Source organism: Tenebrio molitor, chromosome 5, assembly GCF_963966145.1.
Source record: "Tenebrio molitor chromosome 5, icTenMoli1.1, whole genome shotgun sequence".
NCBI lineage: Eukaryota > Metazoa > Arthropoda > Insecta > Coleoptera > Tenebrionidae > Tenebrio > Tenebrio molitor.
In genome coordinates, this window is record NC_091050.1 from 1,273,260 (window position 1) to 1,294,341 (window position 21,082).

Consider the following 21,082-nt stretch of genomic DNA (forward strand, 5'->3'; position numbering starts at 1 on the left):
CTGAATTCATCAGAGTTTATGAATTCGAGAATTCCTCTTGAGAATTTTCCTCTTGTTCCTCAAGGTCATCATCATCATCATCATCATCAGGATGATTTGTTAGAAAATGAGAGAGACCTTCGATCAGGACCAATGAACGATCAGGATCGTAGTCTGTCTTTGTCATTTTTACAGAATTTTTTGTGAAATGTAGTATCCTGTCACACTAGCTTAAGAATCTTTCATTCAAAATGTTTTCGTACTATCTGATATGTAAATAAATATATCAAAACTGCGACTCTTGATCTCTTGAAACGATCCCAATCGCAAGCTTTTGTCCACCACCATCTACGTCAACCATCCAGATTTCAATCCTCATACTCTCGAGAACGACGTCGGGTTGGTCAAGTTCCGCCGGCCCATCGAATACAACGGTAAGACCCTGGGCAACAACCAGTGACGCCAACTTTATTTTTTCCGTTGCAGATTACATCCAGCCCGTGTATTTGCCCACGATGCCCACGATCGACAATGTGGCCACCACCGCCATCGGCTGGGGACAAACCAGCGACGGTTCTTGCTAATATTTTTTCTCGCAGTTGTGTCTTAACTGCCTTTTTTCTTTAGACAATGCCGGTATCGTCAACGAACTCAACTACGTTACCGTAACCACCATTTCCAACGCAGAATGTCAGTTGACCTACTCCAACACCATTTTTGACACCATGATCTGCGTTGCTGGTAACTACAACGAAGGACCTTGCAGAGTAAGTGCAAAGGTATTTTTGGTATTTGGATTGGTGGCGTTTTTTTCTCTATAGGGAGACAGTGGTAGTCCTCTGTTGCTAACTTTGAACCACCACCACTGGACCGTTGGTGTCGCCAGTTTCATCAGTAGCAATGGGTGCGAGAGTACCGACCCGTCTGGCTACACCAGGATCCTCCCGTACGTTGATTGGATCAAGACTACTGCCGAGATCGTCTAATTGATCTAATTGTACACATTTTCAAAAAATAAAGATACTACACAGTTTTTTTTATTTCTTTGAGACATTTAAGACACCTTTCGCAACGACATCTATGTAATCCAAGTACAACAGGACCAGATCCTGAAACCTAACGAGCCTTTGATCAATCATTATTTCTAACAAGCAATTTCGGTAAACTTGCATTTTAGGGACCTGAATAAATGCGTACCTACAGCGCATGTGCGAGAACCGAGCACATCGTTTTTGGTTTGTTTGAGGTTATGAAATTAAGTTAATTGCGCAAACGATTCGTTTCTTTGGAAACGTCATTGAAAAGTGGTGCCAACTGCCAACAGTGATAAAACTAACATTATCTCATTTGTAAAAGAAATTGTATCAAAACGTTCCACAATTCGTACGATTTAATTAATTTTATTTGACCGTTCAAAATGACCTGAAGAAATGAGGTGAGTTTAAAGTTCAAACAAATTGTCAGTTTCTATTACGCTCTCCCAAAAAATAATACGCGCAAGTAAAGGTATTAAAAGTGTCACCCGGGCGCTGTTCCGTTGTTGCGTCACGGTACGGTTTTGTTCTGGGCATTCTGCTCTCTCATTGGCCGCCCAATTAGCGGGCTGCGTTCGTCCGATAAATAGATAACGCCTCCCGAAATGCGTTCACTTTCGTTCACGCTCCTCCCCCTCTACAAAAAAGACTTTAGCTCCAGAAAGCGAGCTGGATAAAAAGACGAGAAGATGGATTCGTTCAATTCGACCACACTTTAGGGCCGGTGGTAACAAAAGTTACATTATAACCAAAAAAATTTTTCATAAATTTAGTAATAAGTGGTTTCATTTTTCTAATTGGAGGTGCTGCATCTATCGGAGAGATATTCGACGTTTGGGAGGGACACACAAAAGTGACACACGCGACTGTAATAATAATAATGATAATTCCATATTTGTGTTAATACATACCTAATACGGTTTATGTTTACACACGTTATATCAATTTAATGATAAATTAATACCAGTTGTAAAGCTTGTTTGACACGATGCTAAATTTTGTACAAAATTTGTTAGAAAATGAGAGAGACCCCGATCAGGACCAATGAACGATCAGGATCATAGTCTGTCTTTGTCAGATCCTGATCATTCATTGGTCCTCTCTCATTTACTACTAAATTTTCTCAAAAATTTAGTATCGTGTCAAACAAGCTTAAAATAAAAATGTTCAGAATCGAAATTTTGGCGTTGAACTTGCTCATTTGTAGGTAATTAAAATGTGGTAACAATTACAGACATCGCTGTTTTGAGACGCCAACTTTACTCTAAATAGGTTTTTACAACGGCAAAATTCAAAAATCAAAGACCTAAAAACGTTCCGAATCGAAATTTTGTCGTTGTACTTGCTCATTTAAAAAAAAATGTGATAACAATTACAGAGATCACTGTTTTGAATCCATTTTAACACCGGCGAATTTCAATTTTTTTTTTTCACAAATATTATTGATGCACACAACTTTTCCCCGTACCTACACAACGTTCCGGGCACAACTAAGAGCTTTTTTGCGTTTCCGATTAATTATTATTTGCTGTAGTCAATGTCTTTTCGTGCGAGAACTCTTCTACTCGTTTGCGAATGAATTTAAATTAAAAAAATGGAAATTATAAACAAAAAATTATTGAACGGTCATATAAACACCTGCCTTGCAAGCGCCCCAATGGTTCCTACTAGCGCCACTGCGAGCGCTGGTGTCTCCTAAACCTCTGATCCCGCCTACCTGCACATAGCCCATAATGATGGAAATAATCACAATAAATGTTCAAAATGGCGGCTTTCATTATTCATGCAGGCTTGTGTCCTTCGGACCAAAGAAGCCTGTGTTGTGTTCTCACTAACATTTCCGGATTTTCACGTATATTTTCGGCCGTTTGCATCACACGGGCAGTTAATTCTTCAATGGTACGAGTATTAACTGGATCATTCAGAACATTTTGAAGAAAATCGAAATACGCTGCGCCATTCAAGCGTGGAGGTAAATTATGAGGCCCCCTAATGTCTCCGCGCGTACATTAAAAGCGAAAGAAGATAAAAACTTAAATAGTCAAGCAAAAACCAATTCTTTATTCGTAGTAAGTGAGAGTGACATTGAAGTTACGCATCACACTTGATCAAGGACACTAACCTTTAAATTAAATGTTCGAAATGCACCCTTGTTCTTTCACCGTCCCATCCATAAATGACATGGAATACGGTGAAAATAAATTTGAGTTTTCGAAAAATTAGTAAATAGAAAAGTAATTTGTTTTGATGAGTTCTACCAGTCTATAACCGTTTATTTTCTTAACGCATTTCAATAACATGCTGTATTGGGTGTCTACATAAAAATCTGGTCAAGAGTGCTTTGCCACAAATTTTGTTTATTTCCCATATGTTGTAGCTTATAAAACTTTGTAGCCGTCACTGTTATCAAATTTAGCCTCCAATTTGCGATGAAGTGTCTTTCTTTCTCATTTTTTGCTCAAATTTGAACAAAACTAGTTTTTTTTTAACGCTCTGGACTCGATATTTTCAAATTACTTGAATAAAATAATCTTAGATGCAATTGTTTTATACGCTTGTATCTTACACGTATCATCAGATTAATAATCGCAGCGCAAGCAATAAAAATGCAATTAAAAGGACTTTTCAAAGGTTAAGTTTCATTCACATTTTTATAATGCAATTGGCTTACCTAAAACTGTTGCTAAGTACTAAGATTAAATACCCACTTTAATCCTTGCAACAAATTAACACAATTTTCTTTTTTTTCTCTCATATGTTAACTGTTAGAATCATAGAATCAGAATCAGTGTTACAGTTAATCGTTTGTAGAAATATTCTAAATTAGATTGATCACGAATTTGACACGAAGCCCAAGACCATTTTGTACACTGTGTTTTAAATATGTACAAACAAATTCAGTATTTAAAAATAAAAAATATCTAATTAATTAATAGTTCACTTGATTGTTTGTTTTTGTTTTCACATGTACATCTTACGATAAATATGTTTAACGTAATCAATGTCAAAGCAAGACATCAAGAAGAATAATTTATTATAGATAGTATTTATAAATATTTGACAGATACCTACGTAAGGTTTTCAACGTTATTGTTTTTAATGACGACACTGACTTCTCAAAAATGTAATAATATTTGTAATAGGTATACTTGTACTTACTTTATTCGCCAACAATAAAACTTGTTCCATGGCGAAGACTCTTTTATTTATTTATCAATGAATGGTTATCAATACAATATGATCAACAAAAGAAAGATGAAGGGCGGCTATGGAAAATGATACTTTTGAAAATGTACGGCGTACCAACAGCGATGTTGAAGAGACATTTGACAGAAACTCCAACAAAGAAGTTCGTGTGTCGTGTGTGGTAAATCTAGTCACCACATTCTTAGTTCCCATTTCGAAAATACCATTTTGTCATGAATATTTTGTGTTCTGGAGTGAAAACCATTTTTTCACAAATCTATAGCAAGTGACAGTTGAGTTAATCAAGTTACGTTTGATGAAATGTTTCCGTAGCCACTTCTTATCTCTTTTTTTATTTATCATTACTAATTAATAATTAAATAATTAATAACAATTAATTCTTAAAGTTATTTAATGGAAATCTACCACTCGAGGTATTCCAGTGTTACAAAATGTCAAAAATTGAAATAAATCCAACGGTTTCTCCTTTCTATAGGTATAATAGAGGGTTTCTAGAGTGTCTCTCGTTATAAAAATCTTTCATTCAAAATGTTTTCGTACTATCTGATATGTAAATAAATATATCAAAACTGCGACTCTTGATCTCTTCAAACGGTGGAACCAAAGTCTAAAGTTTTCTGTGCAAGCTTTATCTTGGAAGACAATCAAGAATTAACACCTAACGAAAGTAAAAAAGTAGGAATCTACGCAATAGAACTTACCAGAGCTCTTGAGATAAGCGGAATTAAGAGATCAATCGAAATCCCAAAGAATTCCTGCAATATAACGAATCTTCGAAATGCTCTGGTGCTTTAGATTATATCCTCCATGCAGCTGTTTATCTACAAAAATAATCTGTGAATTAAGCAAATTGAAGATCTAGCGATAGACATTATCAATTAATCTGTAATTTTTTCCATACCATAGACCCAATAAATATGCGATTTGGTCGAAAACCGTGTCAGTAAAAGTTTTATTCGCATCAAGATGAAACTGTTCGTTCTCGTGTTGTGCGTGGCTGCACTGTCAGCTCCCAGCTTTGCAGGGGTACCACACCGACACCTCCTCACAACCCGATCTAAACCGCTTCTTTCAGAAAATCAAAGCTCTAGCTAAGAGGAACATCTCGGGCCGCATCGTCGGCGGCCAGGACGCCAACGTCGGCCAGTTCCCCTCAGCTGCTGCCATCTACGTGAGCACCTCCACCGGGACTTACTTCTGCGGAGGTTCCCTCATCAGCCAGCAGTGGGTGTTGACAGCGGCTCACTGCATAGCAGGGTAAGTGGTCGAGATGTTTTAGCCACCTCCTATAATCCAGGTGTAGGGGTGTGGCCTTCCAGGTCATCCTGGGCTCCAACACCCTCAAAGGGACCGATCCCAATCGCAAGACTTTGGCCACCAGCATCTACGTCAACCATCCAGATTTCAACCCTGATACTCTCGAGAACGACATCGGGTTGGTCAAGTTCCACCTGCCCATCGAGTACAACGGTAAGACCCTGGGCAACAACCAGTGACGCCAACTTTATTTTTTCCGTTGCAGATTACATCCAGCCCGTGTATTTGCCCACGGTGGACTTGATCGACAATTTGGGCAACACCGCCATCGGCTGGGGACAAACCAGCGACGGTACTTGCGAATGTTTTTTCTCGCGGTTGTGTCTTAACTGCTTTTTTCTTTAGAAAACGCCGGTATCGTCAACGAGCTCAACTACGTTACCGTAACCACCATTTCCAACGCAGAGTGTCAGTTGAGCTACGGCAACACCATTTTTGACACCATGGTCTGCGTTGCTGGTAACTACAACGAAGGAACTTGCAGAGTAAGTGCAAAGGTATTTTCGGTATTTGGATCGGTGGCGTTTTTTTCTCTATAGGGAGACAGTGGTAGTCCTCTGATGACAACTTTGAACCACCACCACTGGACCGTTGGTGTCGCCAGTTTCATCAGTACCAATGGGTGCGAGAGTACCGACCCATCTGGCTACACCAGGACCTTCCCGTACGTTGATTGGATCAAGACTACTGCCGAGATCGTCTAATTGATCTACTTAATTGTACACATTTTCAAAAAATAAAGATACTGCACAGTTTTATTTATTTGTTTGAGACACTCTTCGCAGCGACATCTAGTCCAAGTAGGTAGGTACCAGATCCTGAAACCTAACGAGTCCTTGATCGATCATTATTGCAATTTGCACTAATTTGCTTAAAAAGTGATTGGATATCGGTGCGTTTTTGGTATGTTTGAGGTTATGAAATTAAGTTAGTTGCGTAATAATCGTTTATTTGGAAACGTCATTGAAAAGTGGTGCCAACAGTGATAAAACAAACATTATGTCATTTGTAAAAAAATTGTATCAAAACGTTCCACAATTTGTACGGTTTAATTAATTTTATTTGACCGTTGAAATGATCTGAAGAAATAATTTTCACTAAAATTTAAGTACTAGGTGTAAAGATTGACAACTTTCGATTTAATCAATGATATTTTTAGTTGTGGACTTGTCCATCAGGTTTACGTTTAACCATCGTTTAACACAAAAATTGTATCCTAAATGTGAGTTATTTTCTTGTACCTATATAAATACTTCCAAATAAGGTGAGTTATTACGCTCTCCCAAAAAATAATAGGTGCAAGTAAAGGTATTAAAAGTGTCACTCGGGCGGTGTTTCGCTGTTGCGTCACGGTACGGTTTTGTTCTGGGCACTCTGCTCTCTCATTAGCCGGCCAATCAGCGGGCTCCGTTCGTCCGATAAATAGGTAACGCCTCCCGAAATGCGTTCACTTTCGTTCACGCTCCTCCCCCTCTACAAAAAAGAATTCCGCTCCAGAAAAGCGAGCTGGATAAAAAGACGAGAAGATGAATTCGACAGTTCAACCACTTCTTAGGACCGGTGGTAACAAAAGTTACATTATAACCAAAAAATTTTTTCATAAATTTAGTAATTGGTTTGATTTTTATAATTGGAGGTGCTGCATCTATCGGAAAAATATTCGGCGTTTAGGAGGGACACACAAAAGTGACATACGCGACTGTAATAATAATAATGATAATTCTATATTTGTGTTAATACATAATACGGTTTATGTTTACACACGTCATATCAATTTAATGATAAATTAATACCAGTTGTAAATATACCTAATCTTCTAAGAATTGATTAAACGAACAGTAACACTTTTTTAATAGAAACGATTTAAGATGTTGTTTAAATGAAATTAGGTAGATACTCCAAGAGATTTTTCAAAAGTCTGTTGTGAAATTTAATACCCCACTAGATCTACTTCTGTTCAGATAATGAAAATAAACGTGTAATGTACAGTTGGTTGCAAAAAAAACGGGAACTGTCAAAATAAAATTGACACATTTTTACAATTTTTTCATAGCGTGAAACCTTCTTACGAGAGATGGGTTAGAATTAATGTCAAAATTAAATGATATTTTTTAAAATTTTTTGGTAGGTATTGTCAGGTAGACAATTAGGTAATTGACAAATGGACAAAATCAAATTTACATCAGTAGGAAAATTTTATGTATTATGATCTCTAAGTGATCTTGATTACACTTCTTCACAAAAAGAGGACTGTTGAAGCTCTTAAAATACATATCTGTTGTTAATGAATATGTAAAAGCTTTACATTTGTCATAAACATCTTTTTGGCGTAACGCTAACGGTCTATCCGAAAGACGTCAGTTACCGCCACGCCACACGGGCACCACGTCGGCCATGTCAACTTTTTCAATGGGTTTTCTGCTTCTTTCTTTATGGTAACTGTGACAAAACGAGTTTTGTAGAAAAATGTCCTTTCTGGTTTATCCAAAAAAACAAGACAACAGTTGCAGTAAACGCAACGATGCATTTATTAGAGGTGATTGTGCATTTTATGTGCGAAATTAAAACCCCAACTTACGATTTAGAAGTTTATTTAAATAATTATTAAATAAAGTAACGGTATTAGAAATATAATACATTTCTGTACGTTAACAGCAACGTGTAACAAAACCTAGCCTACGAATAATTACAAATAAAACGACAAAGCACCCGATAATACATTGAATGCTTTGATGACAGCCTTGTTGCAGTTCAATGAACAATCGATCCACTTCCGATTAGATCGTTTTACAAGTGTCGTTATACTGCCAAAGGTTGTTGAACTGCGTTACTTTGTCCTCCTTCAACAGCTTCAACAGATGATGATTCACGTTGGACTCGGCGGCTTTCAGCAACTTGGCAGGGGTGTCGGTGTAGATCATCTTGACCAACTCCTTCTCGTTGAACTGTTTCTGCCTGTTGTTGATCAAAATGTTGAGAATCTGTTGTTCCCTCTCGTTCCGGTGCTGGATGTAGAACTCGATCTTATCTTTTGGACTCTGCAACATAACAAAACAATCAATATGTTATGGACAACGCTGTCAACAGACAATAAACTTGAACTTGAAACTTACATGGATGACGTTGCCGTGGCCGGGGTACACCACCGACGGTTCCAGATTGGAAATGTCACGCAAAGAGTTCATGTAGTCGTGCAGATCCTCGAAGACCGCCGTTCCCTCCCCCAAGATGCAGTCGCCGCTGAATACCGCGTTCTCCTCGACCAAGTGGAGCACTATGTGGTCGGTGGCGTGTCCGGGGGTGTGAATCACGCGGATTGTGGCGCCCTCTACTGCGAATTCCTGACCGTCCTTCAGGAATTCGATGGGACAACCATCGGGGATGTCCTCCCCTTCGCTCCTAGGGTACTTCCACACTTGGGCGTACTCTTTGAAACATACAATCAGCCTCCGCAGCCACTTCACACCGACCGCAACTTACTCGTTTTCTCTTTGATGTCGAGGACGTCGGGGAGACCCCCGATGTGGTCGTGGTGCCAATGCGAGATGAAGATATGGGCGAGGTCGATATCTTCGTGCTTCAAGACGCTCATCAAGTGGTTGATGTACTGAGGGACGTCGGCGTCGCCGGTGTCGACAAGAATGCGTCTAGAACCGTTTATTTTTTGTCAGTTTTAGGTCAAAAGGCCGCGACCTTGGGACTAAACTCGGGGTTTACCAATCGCACCGACCTTTGCACGCACAAACCGAAACCGACAAGTCTCGTGCTTCGTTACTCTAACCACTATCTTACTTGTTGCGCAAATCTTGACGTTGACAGGTGACAGATCAAACTGTACGAATTAATCAACGACGCGCAAAATGCACGATACAATTTCACTACTTTTGCAATTGGTATTGTCACATGAAAATGTTGAGGGTCACTGACAGTTACGCGTACCAACTTAAATGATTCGTGAGGCGCACTTGCGGTGGAACGTGCGAAGACACTACTCACCTCTTTCCGGTGCCGATGACGTACGTGTTGGTCCCTTGTAGAGTCATGATTCCGGGGTTGCAGCCCAGAATCCGGATTATCCGGGAGGACAGTTTGGTAACAGCAGGTATGACCGCTGCCATTTTGTCACTGGAAGTGGCGGCAAGTTCGAAAAAATAGCACAAATGTGCACTTGACTGGAAAAAATGGTAAAATCAGGGCCGGAACGTGCAAAAACGCACTGGGGGCCTTGGACCGAAAGGAGGATGTAGTAAACGTGATTTTGTTGGTTTTTAGCGTTTCGTCTGGTTGGCGGTGAAGAAAAAATGTTGCGGTTAATGACGTGTGGCGTTTTGAGTGGGAACAGGATTATTTAAATGTCGGATAGTTACCGTTAGGTGTAATCTAGCAATCGAGATGAAGAAATTCGTGTGTGCGGCGGTGTTGTTGTTGTTGGGGTCGGTGTCTGCAACGAAGAAGCCGAGCGAGGTTGAGGTGAGATCTTCACGTTGTTCTTCGCTCACGAAAAGTGACAAGAAGCGTCTGTCCAAGTGTGGCTTTATATAAACGGTTGCACCTTGCACTGTGTGTCTTTAGCCTCGTTTGAGATGTTCGAATTTTTCGATAAGAGCCTATCAGAGGACATTTTTTTTTCTGTTTATGACAAGCGATATAAGATCATATTACGCCGTTGTAAGGTCATGTTTTCACTTCCAATTAAAAGATAACTCTTACTCAGCCGTCACTAATTAAGATGCGCTACTTCTTACCATCTATTAATACTCTTTTTGTCGAGTTTCCGCATCGACCGCCGATAACCGGTTTTCGAGGCTCTTATCGCGGTTCGCATTTTTTCGAGGCTGCTGGGGCAGATTAGGGCTCCGCGATAACTCTGTTGTTATTTTTGAAAATCGTGTCAACAGCTTACATAACCGATTTGTTTGTTGCCTCTGCACAGGCCTTCCGCGCAGCCGAAATAAGCCCCGACGTGGTGGGCGTCGCGCCCGCGAAGGTCCTCAAGGTGGAGTACAAGAAGTCTCACCGGGAGGTCACCTTGGGCAACGAGTTGGCGCCGAAGGAGGTGCGGGACCAGCCGGAGGTGAGCTACACCGGGGAACCTGACGCCTTCTACACCCTCGTCATGACGGACCCGGACGCCCCCAGCCGGTCCCAGCACCCCATGAGGGAGTGGAACCACTGGTTGGTGGTCAACATCCCGGCCTCCGACCTCTCCAAAGGGGAGGTACTGACCGAGTACGTCGGCTCGGGCCCCCCGAAAGACACCGGCTTGCACCGCTACGTTTTCCTCTTGTACAAGCAGCCCGGGAAAGTGGCTTTCAGCGAGGAGCACAAGAGCAACACCAACGGCAACAGGGGGAAGTTCTCGACGGAGAAGTTCGCCAAGAAGTACGGATTGGGCGACCCCGTTGCGGGCAACTTCTTCCAGGCGAAATTCGACGAGTCCGTTCCTGAACTGCACAAACAACTAGGTTAGGTGCAGGAAACACAATCATGTTGTTTTGTCTCTCTATATTGTGTTTTTCATGATTCATTGTGACTGTTCAATTATTGTATTTATCAGCTATCTGTTCGTTTTTTTTTGTCTGTATCGAACGGCGCTAGAATAAATTAATAAATCTGGACTTTGACTTTGTTGTGTTTTGTGCGAGATGGCTGCCGTTTCAGAGAAATTTTTTGCATTCCCGCTGCTGATGATTGCTTTCCTTGAAATTGTACGATTAAGAGTGCGTTATCGGAAAGTGAAGGTTGCCGTAATCTACCTACAAATGTTCAACTTGTCTTTTTACAGATTTTGTAAATAATGTTATCGTCCTCATAATTATCACGATCTTCTGTCAACGAGATTATTTCTATTTTGCTTCATGTAAGGAGACTTAGTTGTGTTATAAATATTACTACGCAGTTACTTTGAGACAGATTTATTGATTGTTAGGTAATTGTTTGTAAATACAACACAACAATTAAACTAGAGTTAAAATTTTTACGAAAATTCAACTCATTAAGGTGGATCGATACGCCATGACAGAAATCTCAGTTTTTGTTATGCAATTCAGTAAAAGTCAAAAACATGTTTATCTTCAAGCGTCGAAAATCGCGCCTTTGTTTGAAGCATTTCTCACGATTTATTTATCAATAGCTATACGAAATATTTAATAATTAAATAATTTAATAATAAATATTTAACACATTGTCGCGAGCAAAAAATTCTGGTCGTCAATGTCATTTCAAAATTTGGTTATGTTGTCACAAATTAAAACATTTTCCCTGCCTGATTATGCCCATGTCAACAAAATGTCAAAAAAATGATAAAAAATGACCATTATTGACATACAACATGATGATAGGTTATGATATTTACGACCGTTTTACAATGGAGCATTTTCCATTGCATCAAAGCATGATTTTGACGAACAGTTTTTTTTTTTGCTCGCGACAGTACATTGTTATTTAATAAAGTGGTTTTAAACCTCTTCCTGTTCAAGATAAACATTTAAAAAAATTCAATGTACATTTAGGTACATAAATCAAAAAATACAAATTAATTCATTTTTAACTCTTGTCAGAAATATTTAAAATAATAAGCAAAATACCTATTTATGTTTCATATGTAATTTTCTCTTGACGAGAAGATAACAACACGTCAATTTGTTTTCAAATTATGATAAAGGTGATTGCTAACATCCTTAATTTACATCTAATAATGAGTTATGCTAAACAACTTTCCACTAATAAAATTCGTGTCAAAATTTTAGATCAAGGGAAAAATGACAGTTGACGATTAATTTGACAAAATTGTCATTTCAGTTGTGCCAACTTGTAAGTACCCTCTTAGTTACTACATTTATAAGAATTTAGGTATTTATCATTCAAACAACACATGGTGGATCTTTGATATCTACCTATCTTTGATATTTTTCAAATTTTGGAAAGATATCTTTTATGACAATTAGTTCTACCTATCTATCTATCTTTTCATTCATTTCTGAAAATTCTTTCATTCGAATTTCTTTTCCATAATTTTTTTCAAACATGTCAAATACATACATAGATATTTAGCCTTTAGTATGAAACGGGCATAACCTATAAGTAACATGTTGTCAATGTGTTTTTTTTTTCGTTTTTCAGAGAAGTAGATGCGTTATCTAGGACAACTGAGCAGACCAGGACGTGGTCAAGTCCTTCTGACAAACAAACTTCTCGCGATAATCTAACAGCACTCAAAAAACGAATTTGCTTCTATTTTTAACACTTCAACAACATATTTGCTATCCGTTTTATTTTTAGCCCGATTGGAGCAATCAAAACATCATAACAAACCAAAAAGACCAAAGAGTGCCACACTTCTGACGGTCGATTATTTATTTTGTGACCGATATCGACGAATCACAACACGCCAAATCGTAAGAGTTTTATCACAAAACCGTCACTCTCGTTTAGAATGAACTTTGTCTACTCCTCGTCCAGTTGACATTCGTTTTGGTACAAACAAAATTATCACATGGTCGTACCCTCAACGCACAACGCACTTTGATGTTATTTTAAAAATGTATCACGACCCCAGCCAAGTCAAAACATATTTTTTAATAATTTGCGAAAATAATTTTTCGCCTTGAGTCGTCATATCAGTCTGGACTCGTGACTGGTTCCCTTTAAAACGATAAAAGAGATTTCTCTTCTAGTAATAGATAGTAGTCCATAGTAACAGCAGATTTTAAATTTTGTTATTGACGTTTGGCTGGTAGACATAACGCGCAAATTGCAGTCTTATCACTTCGTAAGCGTCAACGGTTTGACGTCGGAGTCACATGATGTTTCGCTAAGATTAAGACAAGTCAAGAATCAAGATTATATCTGTGTTACTTAAAAAAATAAAATGGAGACAATGTATTATGGAGATCTAGGTGTAGACTTTCGGAATTGTCAAAATCATGTCAATTCTGTCAGGTGTCAAATCATACCAACTCTGTCAAGCATGGTTGTCAAATCGTACCAACTGTATTACGAATGATTTGACACCTCCACAATTGGCATACAATGTTGGTTCATTCCGCCATACATATTAGGTGACAACTGTCACCTTCACAGTAACTTTGTCAAGTTGATATGATTTGACAATTGCAAATGGGATTTTGGTCACTGTGAAAACCTCGTTTGGGGATTTTATATTTCCTCCTCTTCAGAATGACTAATACTTACAGTTTCAAGTTTATTACTCAAAGTAATGAATTTATCAGAAATCATTCGGAAGTATAGTAAACAAAAACAGTCGGCCTCGTGGAAGTGTTGTTGTAAAATATTGCGACACGACAAGATCATTTTATGAATCGAGTCACTCCACACATCTTGGTAAACGTGCTCTTCGTCAGCGTGTTGAAAAAAAGAGGTTGCGATAATGTGAGTCCCTGATTCCGGACCTTGATATTTATTCGTATCAGCTCAAAGTTAATTGCAATTATCGGAATTCAGCAAAGTCATTATAAACGAGTGCAAGTGTCAGATCATATCAGCAATGGATTGTTGTCAAAGAGAGAATTTTTCTTTGTTCGCTGCAGTGGGTGTTGTTTGTCAAATAAGGATGAGCTGCAAAAAGCTAAAACAAAGACAATTTCAAAAAACAAAAAATAATAATGATGCTGATCATAATTTATTGCCAGAAGCAGACGATCAGTGTCTAGAACTCTAGAGCGTGGTAAGTCTGTTACAAAAAATTAGAGTTGTGATGTTTTGTTCAATTTTTTTTTTCTTCTCACTCCCCTAGATTTTCACCAACAAATCATCCTAGTGATTTTACAGTTAGAAAATTGTTTCTTCGCTCAATCTAAAGTAAATAAATTATTTGTTGCACCGATCCTATACTCAAATGTAATAATAATGCAATAATAGTTATCCATTTGAGTATTTTTCTCTAAGTTTTATAAATCTAGATATTAAATAGGCTGACAAATCACTTTCATTAATTATTCAGACTTATTTTCTTGTGTTATTTTTTAAATAAAATGTCATTTTTTTTAGAAGACAATACAAGTTGGTACAACTGCAATGACAGTTTAATTTATGCAAAGTCAATCAGCGCCTTGAAAACATTTACATTTCATGTAATCCCGCGATAAGAAAGACGTTTACACAAGAAAACATTTAAAATGCCTTGCTACAGTATTTCGACTGATTAAAAAATTTAACCCAACTTTTCATTCTTCTTTAATCAAAATTCTGCAACGTTGCCACATGGATTTTCGATGTAAACTGCGGTGTTGCTGGATCTTTCACATCTGAATAAAATTGACTCACTTTTTACTAATCTATAAAATTTTGCGATCAAAAAAAGTGGATACGTTGGAGGTTCTAACCTGTTACCAACACTTGAAAACATTTGCGTATTGCGTAGAAACAATAAAATGTTACTAACAGTTTTCCAATGTCTAGAGATATTTTAGTTTTGTGTTTTTTTAAATCATTCTAATCGTTTATAATTTTAAAAACTATAATTCTGACATTTTGATTGTCAAAGTTCAACAAACTCTACTGTCACGTGCCGTGACCTTAAATCAAGAAATCTGCTTTCGTTGTTGCCTCGGCATCTTGATTGAAACCACAAGAACAAGAACATTCGTGGCGCACAACCGAGATGTTTCCAAAAAAATTATTTCTTTTAATTATTTCACTGGAACTAAATGTATTAGTGCTAGCCCACGACCATGGAGAACACATCAGAAAGGTATTTCCCTTTTCCAGTTCTGATTAAATTACATTTACTTTTGTTTTCGTTTTTATCACACATTAGGGAGCAATGTTCTCGTTAATCGGTCGCAACCCAAATCACCTAAAAATTCTTCGCGCTCTACTGTTATCATTAGCACTCTTTATCACCTAACAGTTTCAAGGTCACGCTGTGACTTTCGCGTTCTCTAATCGCGCCCGCAGTACACAAAGCACCGCCCACCGTTTACTATTTCGTTGCCGAATTACAGAAAATGGAAGCCGACGGCATAGTCCCTCAGATTCTGGAAACAGCCCCAGCGGCCCACCTCCACTTGACCTACCCCAACGGCAAGAAGGTCAAACTGGGCAACGAACTAGCTCCCGAAGAGGTAAAAGACGAGCCCCAAGCAGAGTGGGAAGCAGATCCTGCGAAATACTACACTTTGGTGATGTTCGATCCAGACGCGCCCTCTCGCAAAGAACCCACCCTCGCAGACGTCAAGCACTGGCTGGTGGGCAACATCCAAGGGGGTGACGTCAGCAAGGGTGACGTTATCGCGGAGTATTTTGGGTCGGGGCCGCCGAAAGGGACCGATTTGCACAGATACATCTTTCTGGTTTACGAGCAGAAGGAGAGGGTGACGTTCGACGAGCCGAGGAGTTTGAAGGAGTCGAGGGCGCACAGGTTGAAGTGGTCGCTGAAGGAGTTCGTGAAGAAGTACGAGTTGGGGAGTCCAGTGGCAGGGGATTTTTTCAAAGCGCAGTGGGATTCCTACGTTGACGAGCGGAATAAACGTGTCACTAATCACTAGGTTTGGATGTTGTTGTCATTTGTTATTTGGTACACGCAGTGAAGTGATTTTGTTTTCACTGCGATGTCTTTAAGTCCAAGTATTACATTAATGTTATTACTGCTTAAATAGATATTTTAATGTGTACTCTGTACGCAATAAATAAAAGATTAATGCATTATTTTTGTTGATATTTATGACGATCTGTAATAAAGCAACGCTTATTATTATTACAATTATCATACAGAGGAGTATCGGAAATGTCAATTCTTAGACATTCGAAATGACATTTAGAATTGACATTTCCGATGTTAAGGTTAGGTAAGTCGTGGCTGAAAAAACGAATGACTAACACCGAACCGAAAAACTGGGAACCTCAAAAATAAACAATTCCAGGGCAGGACCTTTCACCTCGAGCCTAACCTAATATTGGTTAAAGAAAAATGAAAAACCCTGTTCACTACTTTTGATCTAGGGAAAAATGAAAACTTAGGTTAAATTTTGTAATCCATCCAGGCAGCATATTTAGACACTTTCTGATAATCAGAAATAGTTATTTTCATATGAGTAGCGCTGTCAGATCACTTTTCAGGTACGACGCCGAAATTTGAAGCACGAGGCGTCAGCCAAGTGCTGCAAAACAGGCTGAATACCTGAAAAATGACAGCGCACGAATATTGAATAACATTTTTGGTGTTCGTTTAGGAAAAATCTTAAAAAACATTAATTTATTGTACATTTTGAGGTTATCTTTGACAGATGTCAAGTTAGGTATATACATAATCGGGTTATGTATCTCAGAAAAGGAACACGACAATATAAATTGTGTCGCTATTTTTAGACCATCTGGATTAATTCGGTTCTGTCAAGTGGTGTCAGATTCCGAATCATGTCTTCCAGTTATCAAATCCGCGGTCTTGAAAAACTCACCAAAAGTCCAACTCGATAATCCGCAAGAAACTTATGTCAACTCATCGTTTCTCTCGATTTTTCACCGAAAAATAAACATCGATAACACCAAATCAGAATGAAAATTATCACCTCTGATAAAGGTTATCGCAGCAAAAACCATAGATATCTGAAACATTTGAAAGTCGTTCGCGTCCCGGTTCACCACCAATCAAAACAATGACCCTCGAGGCGCGCTTCAAGCACGAAGAGATCATCCCCGACGTGATCGACCAGGCCCCGGAGTCAACCGTTCGAGTCATCTTCGGGGGCAGCCACGAAGTCAGCCTGGGCAATGAATTGACGCCCACGCAAGTGAAGGCGCCGCCGATGCTCTCCTGGTCCGCGGAAGAGAGCGCTTTCTACACCGTGGTGTTCACAGACCCGGACGCCCCGAGCCGGGCCAACCCCATCAGGAGGGAGTTCTTGCACTGGCTCATCGGCAACGTCCCAGGGAGTGATTTGAGCGAGGGCGAGGTGTTGGTAGAGTTCTTGAGTTCGGCGCCGCCCAAGGATTCGGGCTTGCACCGCTACACTATCCTAGTCTACAAGCAGAGAGAGAGAGTGGATTTTAAGGAGAAGAGAATTCCGGACACTACGAGAGAGGGGAGGAGGCACTTCTCGGTGAGGGAGTTTGCCAAGAAGTACGGGATGGGGGAGGCGATCGCCGGGAATTTTTATCTGGCGCAGTGGGATCAGTATGTTGAGGAGGTCAACGAGAAACTAGCAGGGACGTAGACAGTTTGTTGTTTGACATTTTAAGTATGTAAAAAGTAATGACAAAATATGAAGTTCCTTGTCACAAATTATGATAGCGTTTGTTAATAATTGTAAATTATAATATTTATGTACCTGGTGGTAGCTTCCTGCAATACTATATGTGCGACTTTTAATAACAAAGACGTTTTTAAATCATAATCGCACTCTTATTGAATCTTATCACATTTTGTCTTGAACCTTCCCTTTCCAGTTGAACCAAAATAATAAAAATAGCATTAATCACACATCTCTTTAAGTATGTTAATTGGTAAATCCGCAAAGTACTTCCCAAATGTCACAAGTATTACTTCAACAATTTTATGTGTTGTAGATAAAAAAACTGAAAAACATTAATCCAGGGTTTTACAAATAAGTATCGGGTGTTCATTTAAATTTCTCCTCAAAGTTGGCGTTAAAGATTCGATCGTGAACGCACCACTTGTCAGTCTGCAGAGTAAAAACACAAACAACGCAAAAAGTGAGGTTAGATTTAAATATCCGAATATCTGATCCGCGATCCGTGGTGCGTTCACAATCGACTCTCCGAGGCCAACTTTGAGGAGAAATTTATGAACACCCGATATATCTCAAGAGTCAAGATGTCTTAAAAAAATTGATGGTACTGCAGAGGAATCAAAGAACTGTTAAATGAATGAAGGTGGATAAAAAAATAAAACATGTATTGATTTTTTGCAAATATGTGCAACACGTTTACTGTGATTTGACCTCAAGTAAAGTTAGTCACAATACATAATCAAAAACGGAAATGACACACTTTAAACCGATTTTTTTTTCAGAGTAAAAGATAATTATTATGTGAACGTTCCAGTTTTAGTAAAGTTGGCGACTCCAAAGTGTCCATTATGACATTGTTTACACGAATTTCAACAACAAAGACTGTTTAAAATATTCGAGACTAAACACAACAATCGCGTTTTGTTTTCAACCGTTCTTCTAAACCAAACCGTCAGAACAATCGTATTTCGACCCATTTATTTAAAACGAAATCATCTCAAGAAGTCGTGCCTTCCCCGTGAGCTCTCCAATTCGCCTTAATCAAAAAATAACAACAACAACAATAAAAACGTAAACAACTCGTCCTCGGAAACCTGAATGTCAAATCACAAACAAACGCACTTGTGCTCACTGTCCCCCCCGCCCGCTTGCGCTTTGAAATAATTCCAAGCAACCACCCTGTCAAGCTCGTACTTCTTCTGGAACTTCTTCATCGAGAACCTGGTCCTCTGCAGCCTAGTGCCCTTCGTAATCTTGACCTCGTCGAACTCCACTCGCTGGTCGTGCTCGAAAAGCACAAAGATGTACCGGTGGAAACCAGTACCTTTGGGCGGCCCCGCCCCTGCGTATTCCGCGAGAACTTCGCCGGTACTCAAGTCGCACCCTTTGATGTTGGCCACGAGCCAGTGATTGACGTCGGCCAGAAACGCCCATCGTCTGGAGGGGGCGTCGGGGTCGATCATGAGCAGCGTGTAGTACTTGTCGGGGGTGGGGTCCCAGCGCACTTCGGGGTCGTCTTTGACTTGTTGAGGGGTGAGCACGGTGCCCAGCTCCACTGGCTTCTCGTTGGGGTAGGTGACGGTGATTTTCGACGGTGGTACCACGTCCAGGATTGTGGGTACTATATCGTCGGTGTCCATTGCTGGAATTTGTCTTGTTGGACGACGTTTAGGTTAGGTTCGACGTTATCGATGTTTACAAACTGTTGAGTGCGCGCTTGTTGCTATTTTTATGTTTGATGGTATGATAAGAGTAATCTATAGGAGACGACCTTGGTTTAGGGTGAACTTGGGGCGTAGGTAACTAATTGGTGCCACACTGAACAGTGATGCACAGATTGTTGTCACGCAACAACGATAACGAAACTACCTAACAGTGGCGTAGATAGCTTTTTGCTTTGGGGGGGGTCCACATACTTTTGTATTAGGTACAGTTGCGGACACGGAATTTTAGACGTCAAATTTATGTCAATTCAAAAAGTGTCAATGTAAGCCACGCTTTACTGTCATTATGATTGACGTTTGAAACTATTTGACATTAGAAAGTTTTTCGCATCATCATTACAAAAATCGAAAGTGAGGTTAGTTGTACCTAAAGCCAGTTTTACATTTTTATGTCAATCGAATGATAAATCGTCCAAGATTCCGTGTCCGCCATTGCACCTATAAAAATTTGGTTTTTAATGTAGTTTGCTACATACAGCGTGATCAACAATGACTGAGTCTGTTGGCAATGAAACAATTGAAAAATATTGGTGTTTTTCAGTTTCGTAATTGGCACTGACCGAATGTTTTAACTTGACACGACATTAAAAAAAAATTAGGTTATGTCGGGTATGTTTATGCTAATACAAAAATGACCCTTTGATGGTAAAAAAATTGATTTTATCATTTTTCATTAAAATCGTATTTGCTGTGTTTAATGTTTTGTTTGTCGTATATTCTTTGGCAAAGAATAACTCAAATAACACTTATCAATAGAATATGATATACCAAATATACCAAAAAATTTTTCTAAGACAATGAATTACTTAAAATTCAAAGTGAGTCGTTTTGTGACTGTCAGTGTATATACTGAAAGAGTATTATTCAGTTGTAAAAGTATATGGATGAGCTCTGGGGGGGGTCCGGACCCCCTGGACCCCCCCCTTATCTACGCCACTGCTACCTAACTATGTAGTTTTTAAATCTTGTCGGTGGGAGAAAGAGGAGGAAAAAGAAGTGAAAAAGGGGGCAACTCTTGTATACGGAAATGTCATCCCGGACAATAAGATTTGTTCTGCTTAATCTGCTGAAATTAAGTCAGTTTTTTTATGTTTTGTGGATGCAACAAAGTAGACATTCTTTAGACTGAAAATTTCATTGAACTCCAGATGTGTAGACAACCAACAATACAATGTAGACGCGCTGTGTATTTTATTGTTTTCAACTGTCATAAATTCTCATTTTTCTCCTTTGTACCTAAACTGTCTCTTAACTGCCCTAAAGCAAAATGAGCAGATAACGAACCGTTGCCCTAGGCAACACATTCAACGTCACATTTCTGACAGGTCTTGTCAAAACTGTCAAAAGCAAATGCGAAACCATTTTTAAAAGATTTGGAAGCTTCAGGGACGTCGTTTCAAACAATAAAATTTTGTATGCAACTCGTTTCTGGGTAAATTGGGCTTTTCTAATTGCCCGAGGGACAAGATTAAAACACGAGCGTAGCTGCAAAAATTAAAATATACAAGTTATAGCCAATATTTCCTTATAAAGCTAGTGTGACACGATACTAAATTTCACAGAAAATTCTGTCAAAATGACAAAGACATACTATGATCCTGATCGTTCATTG

General features: G+C 39.1%; 7 protein-coding genes across 10 annotated transcripts; 5 read left to right on the forward strand and 2 right to left on the reverse strand.

The window, feature by feature from the left end:
• The first annotated feature begins 258 nt into the window (after positions 1-258).
• LOC138130354 (brachyurin-like) lies at positions 259-1,012 on the forward strand. The gene is made up of 4 exons (XM_069046803.1): positions 259-413; positions 466-552; positions 607-746; positions 801-1,012. Exons 2-4 carry the CDS (start codon positions 495-497, stop codon positions 963-965), a joined length of 363 nt encoding a protein of 120 aa, XP_068902904.1. The 5' UTR covers positions 259-413; positions 466-494; the 3' UTR covers positions 966-1,012.
• A 4,095-nt stretch (positions 1,013-5,107) lies between these two features.
• LOC138131411 (brachyurin-like) lies at positions 5,108-6,295 on the forward strand. The gene is made up of 6 exons (XM_069048397.1): positions 5,108-5,246; positions 5,296-5,477; positions 5,524-5,690; positions 5,743-5,829; positions 5,883-6,022; positions 6,077-6,295. The coding sequence occupies exons 1-6, from the start codon at positions 5,187-5,189 to the stop codon at positions 6,239-6,241; spliced, it is 801 nt and encodes a 266-aa protein (XP_068904498.1). The 5' UTR covers positions 5,108-5,186; the 3' UTR covers positions 6,242-6,295.
• A 1,816-nt stretch (positions 6,296-8,111) lies between these two features.
• LOC138131918 (beta-lactamase-like protein 2 homolog) lies at positions 8,112-9,656 on the reverse strand. Its single transcript, XM_069049183.1, has 4 exons — positions 9,534-9,656; positions 9,018-9,184; positions 8,651-8,964; positions 8,112-8,575 (listed from the first exon to the last, which is right to left on the reverse strand). Exons 1-4 carry the CDS (start codon positions 9,653-9,655, stop codon positions 8,315-8,317), a joined length of 864 nt encoding a protein of 287 aa, XP_068905284.1. The 5' UTR covers position 9,656; the 3' UTR covers positions 8,112-8,314.
• A 215-nt stretch (positions 9,657-9,871) lies between these two features.
• Positions 9,872-11,155, forward strand: LOC138131922 (protein D2-like). Its single transcript, XM_069049189.1, has 2 exons — positions 9,872-10,007; positions 10,471-11,155. The coding sequence occupies exons 1-2, from the start codon at positions 9,930-9,932 to the stop codon at positions 11,005-11,007; spliced, it is 615 nt and encodes a 204-aa protein (XP_068905290.1). The 5' UTR covers positions 9,872-9,929; the 3' UTR covers positions 11,008-11,155.
• A 146-nt stretch (positions 11,156-11,301) lies between these two features.
• Positions 11,302-16,205, forward strand: LOC138131920 (protein D2-like). 4 transcript variants are annotated; one of them, XM_069049188.1, is made up of 2 exons: positions 11,302-11,466; positions 15,503-16,205. In XM_069049188.1, exon 2 carries the CDS (start codon positions 15,506-15,508, stop codon positions 16,043-16,045), a length of 540 nt encoding a protein of 179 aa, XP_068905289.1. In that variant the 5' UTR covers positions 11,302-11,466; positions 15,503-15,505; the 3' UTR covers positions 16,046-16,205. The 4 variants fall into 4 exon arrangements, with proteins under 4 accessions (XP_068905289.1, XP_068905287.1, XP_068905288.1 ...); XM_069049186.1 differs by lacking the exon at positions 11,302-11,466 and adding an exon at positions 13,707-13,928; XM_069049187.1 differs by lacking the exon at positions 11,302-11,466 and adding an exon at positions 13,941-14,223.
• An 812-nt stretch (positions 16,206-17,017) lies between these two features.
• LOC138131923 (protein D3-like) lies at positions 17,018-17,978 on the forward strand. Its single transcript, XM_069049190.1, has one exon. The coding sequence runs from the start codon at positions 17,153-17,155 to the stop codon at positions 17,708-17,710; it is 558 nt and encodes a 185-aa protein (XP_068905291.1). The 5' UTR covers positions 17,018-17,152; the 3' UTR covers positions 17,711-17,978.
• Positions 17,979-18,394: 416 nt separating this feature from the next.
• LOC138131925 (protein D3-like) lies at positions 18,395-20,673 on the reverse strand. The gene is made up of 2 exons (XM_069049192.1): positions 20,414-20,673; positions 18,395-19,615 (listed from the first exon to the last, which is right to left on the reverse strand). The coding sequence occupies exon 2, from the start codon at positions 19,384-19,386 to the stop codon at positions 18,853-18,855; it is 534 nt and encodes a 177-aa protein (XP_068905293.1). The 5' UTR covers positions 19,387-19,615; positions 20,414-20,673; the 3' UTR covers positions 18,395-18,852.
• Positions 20,674-21,082: the final 409 nt, after the last annotated feature.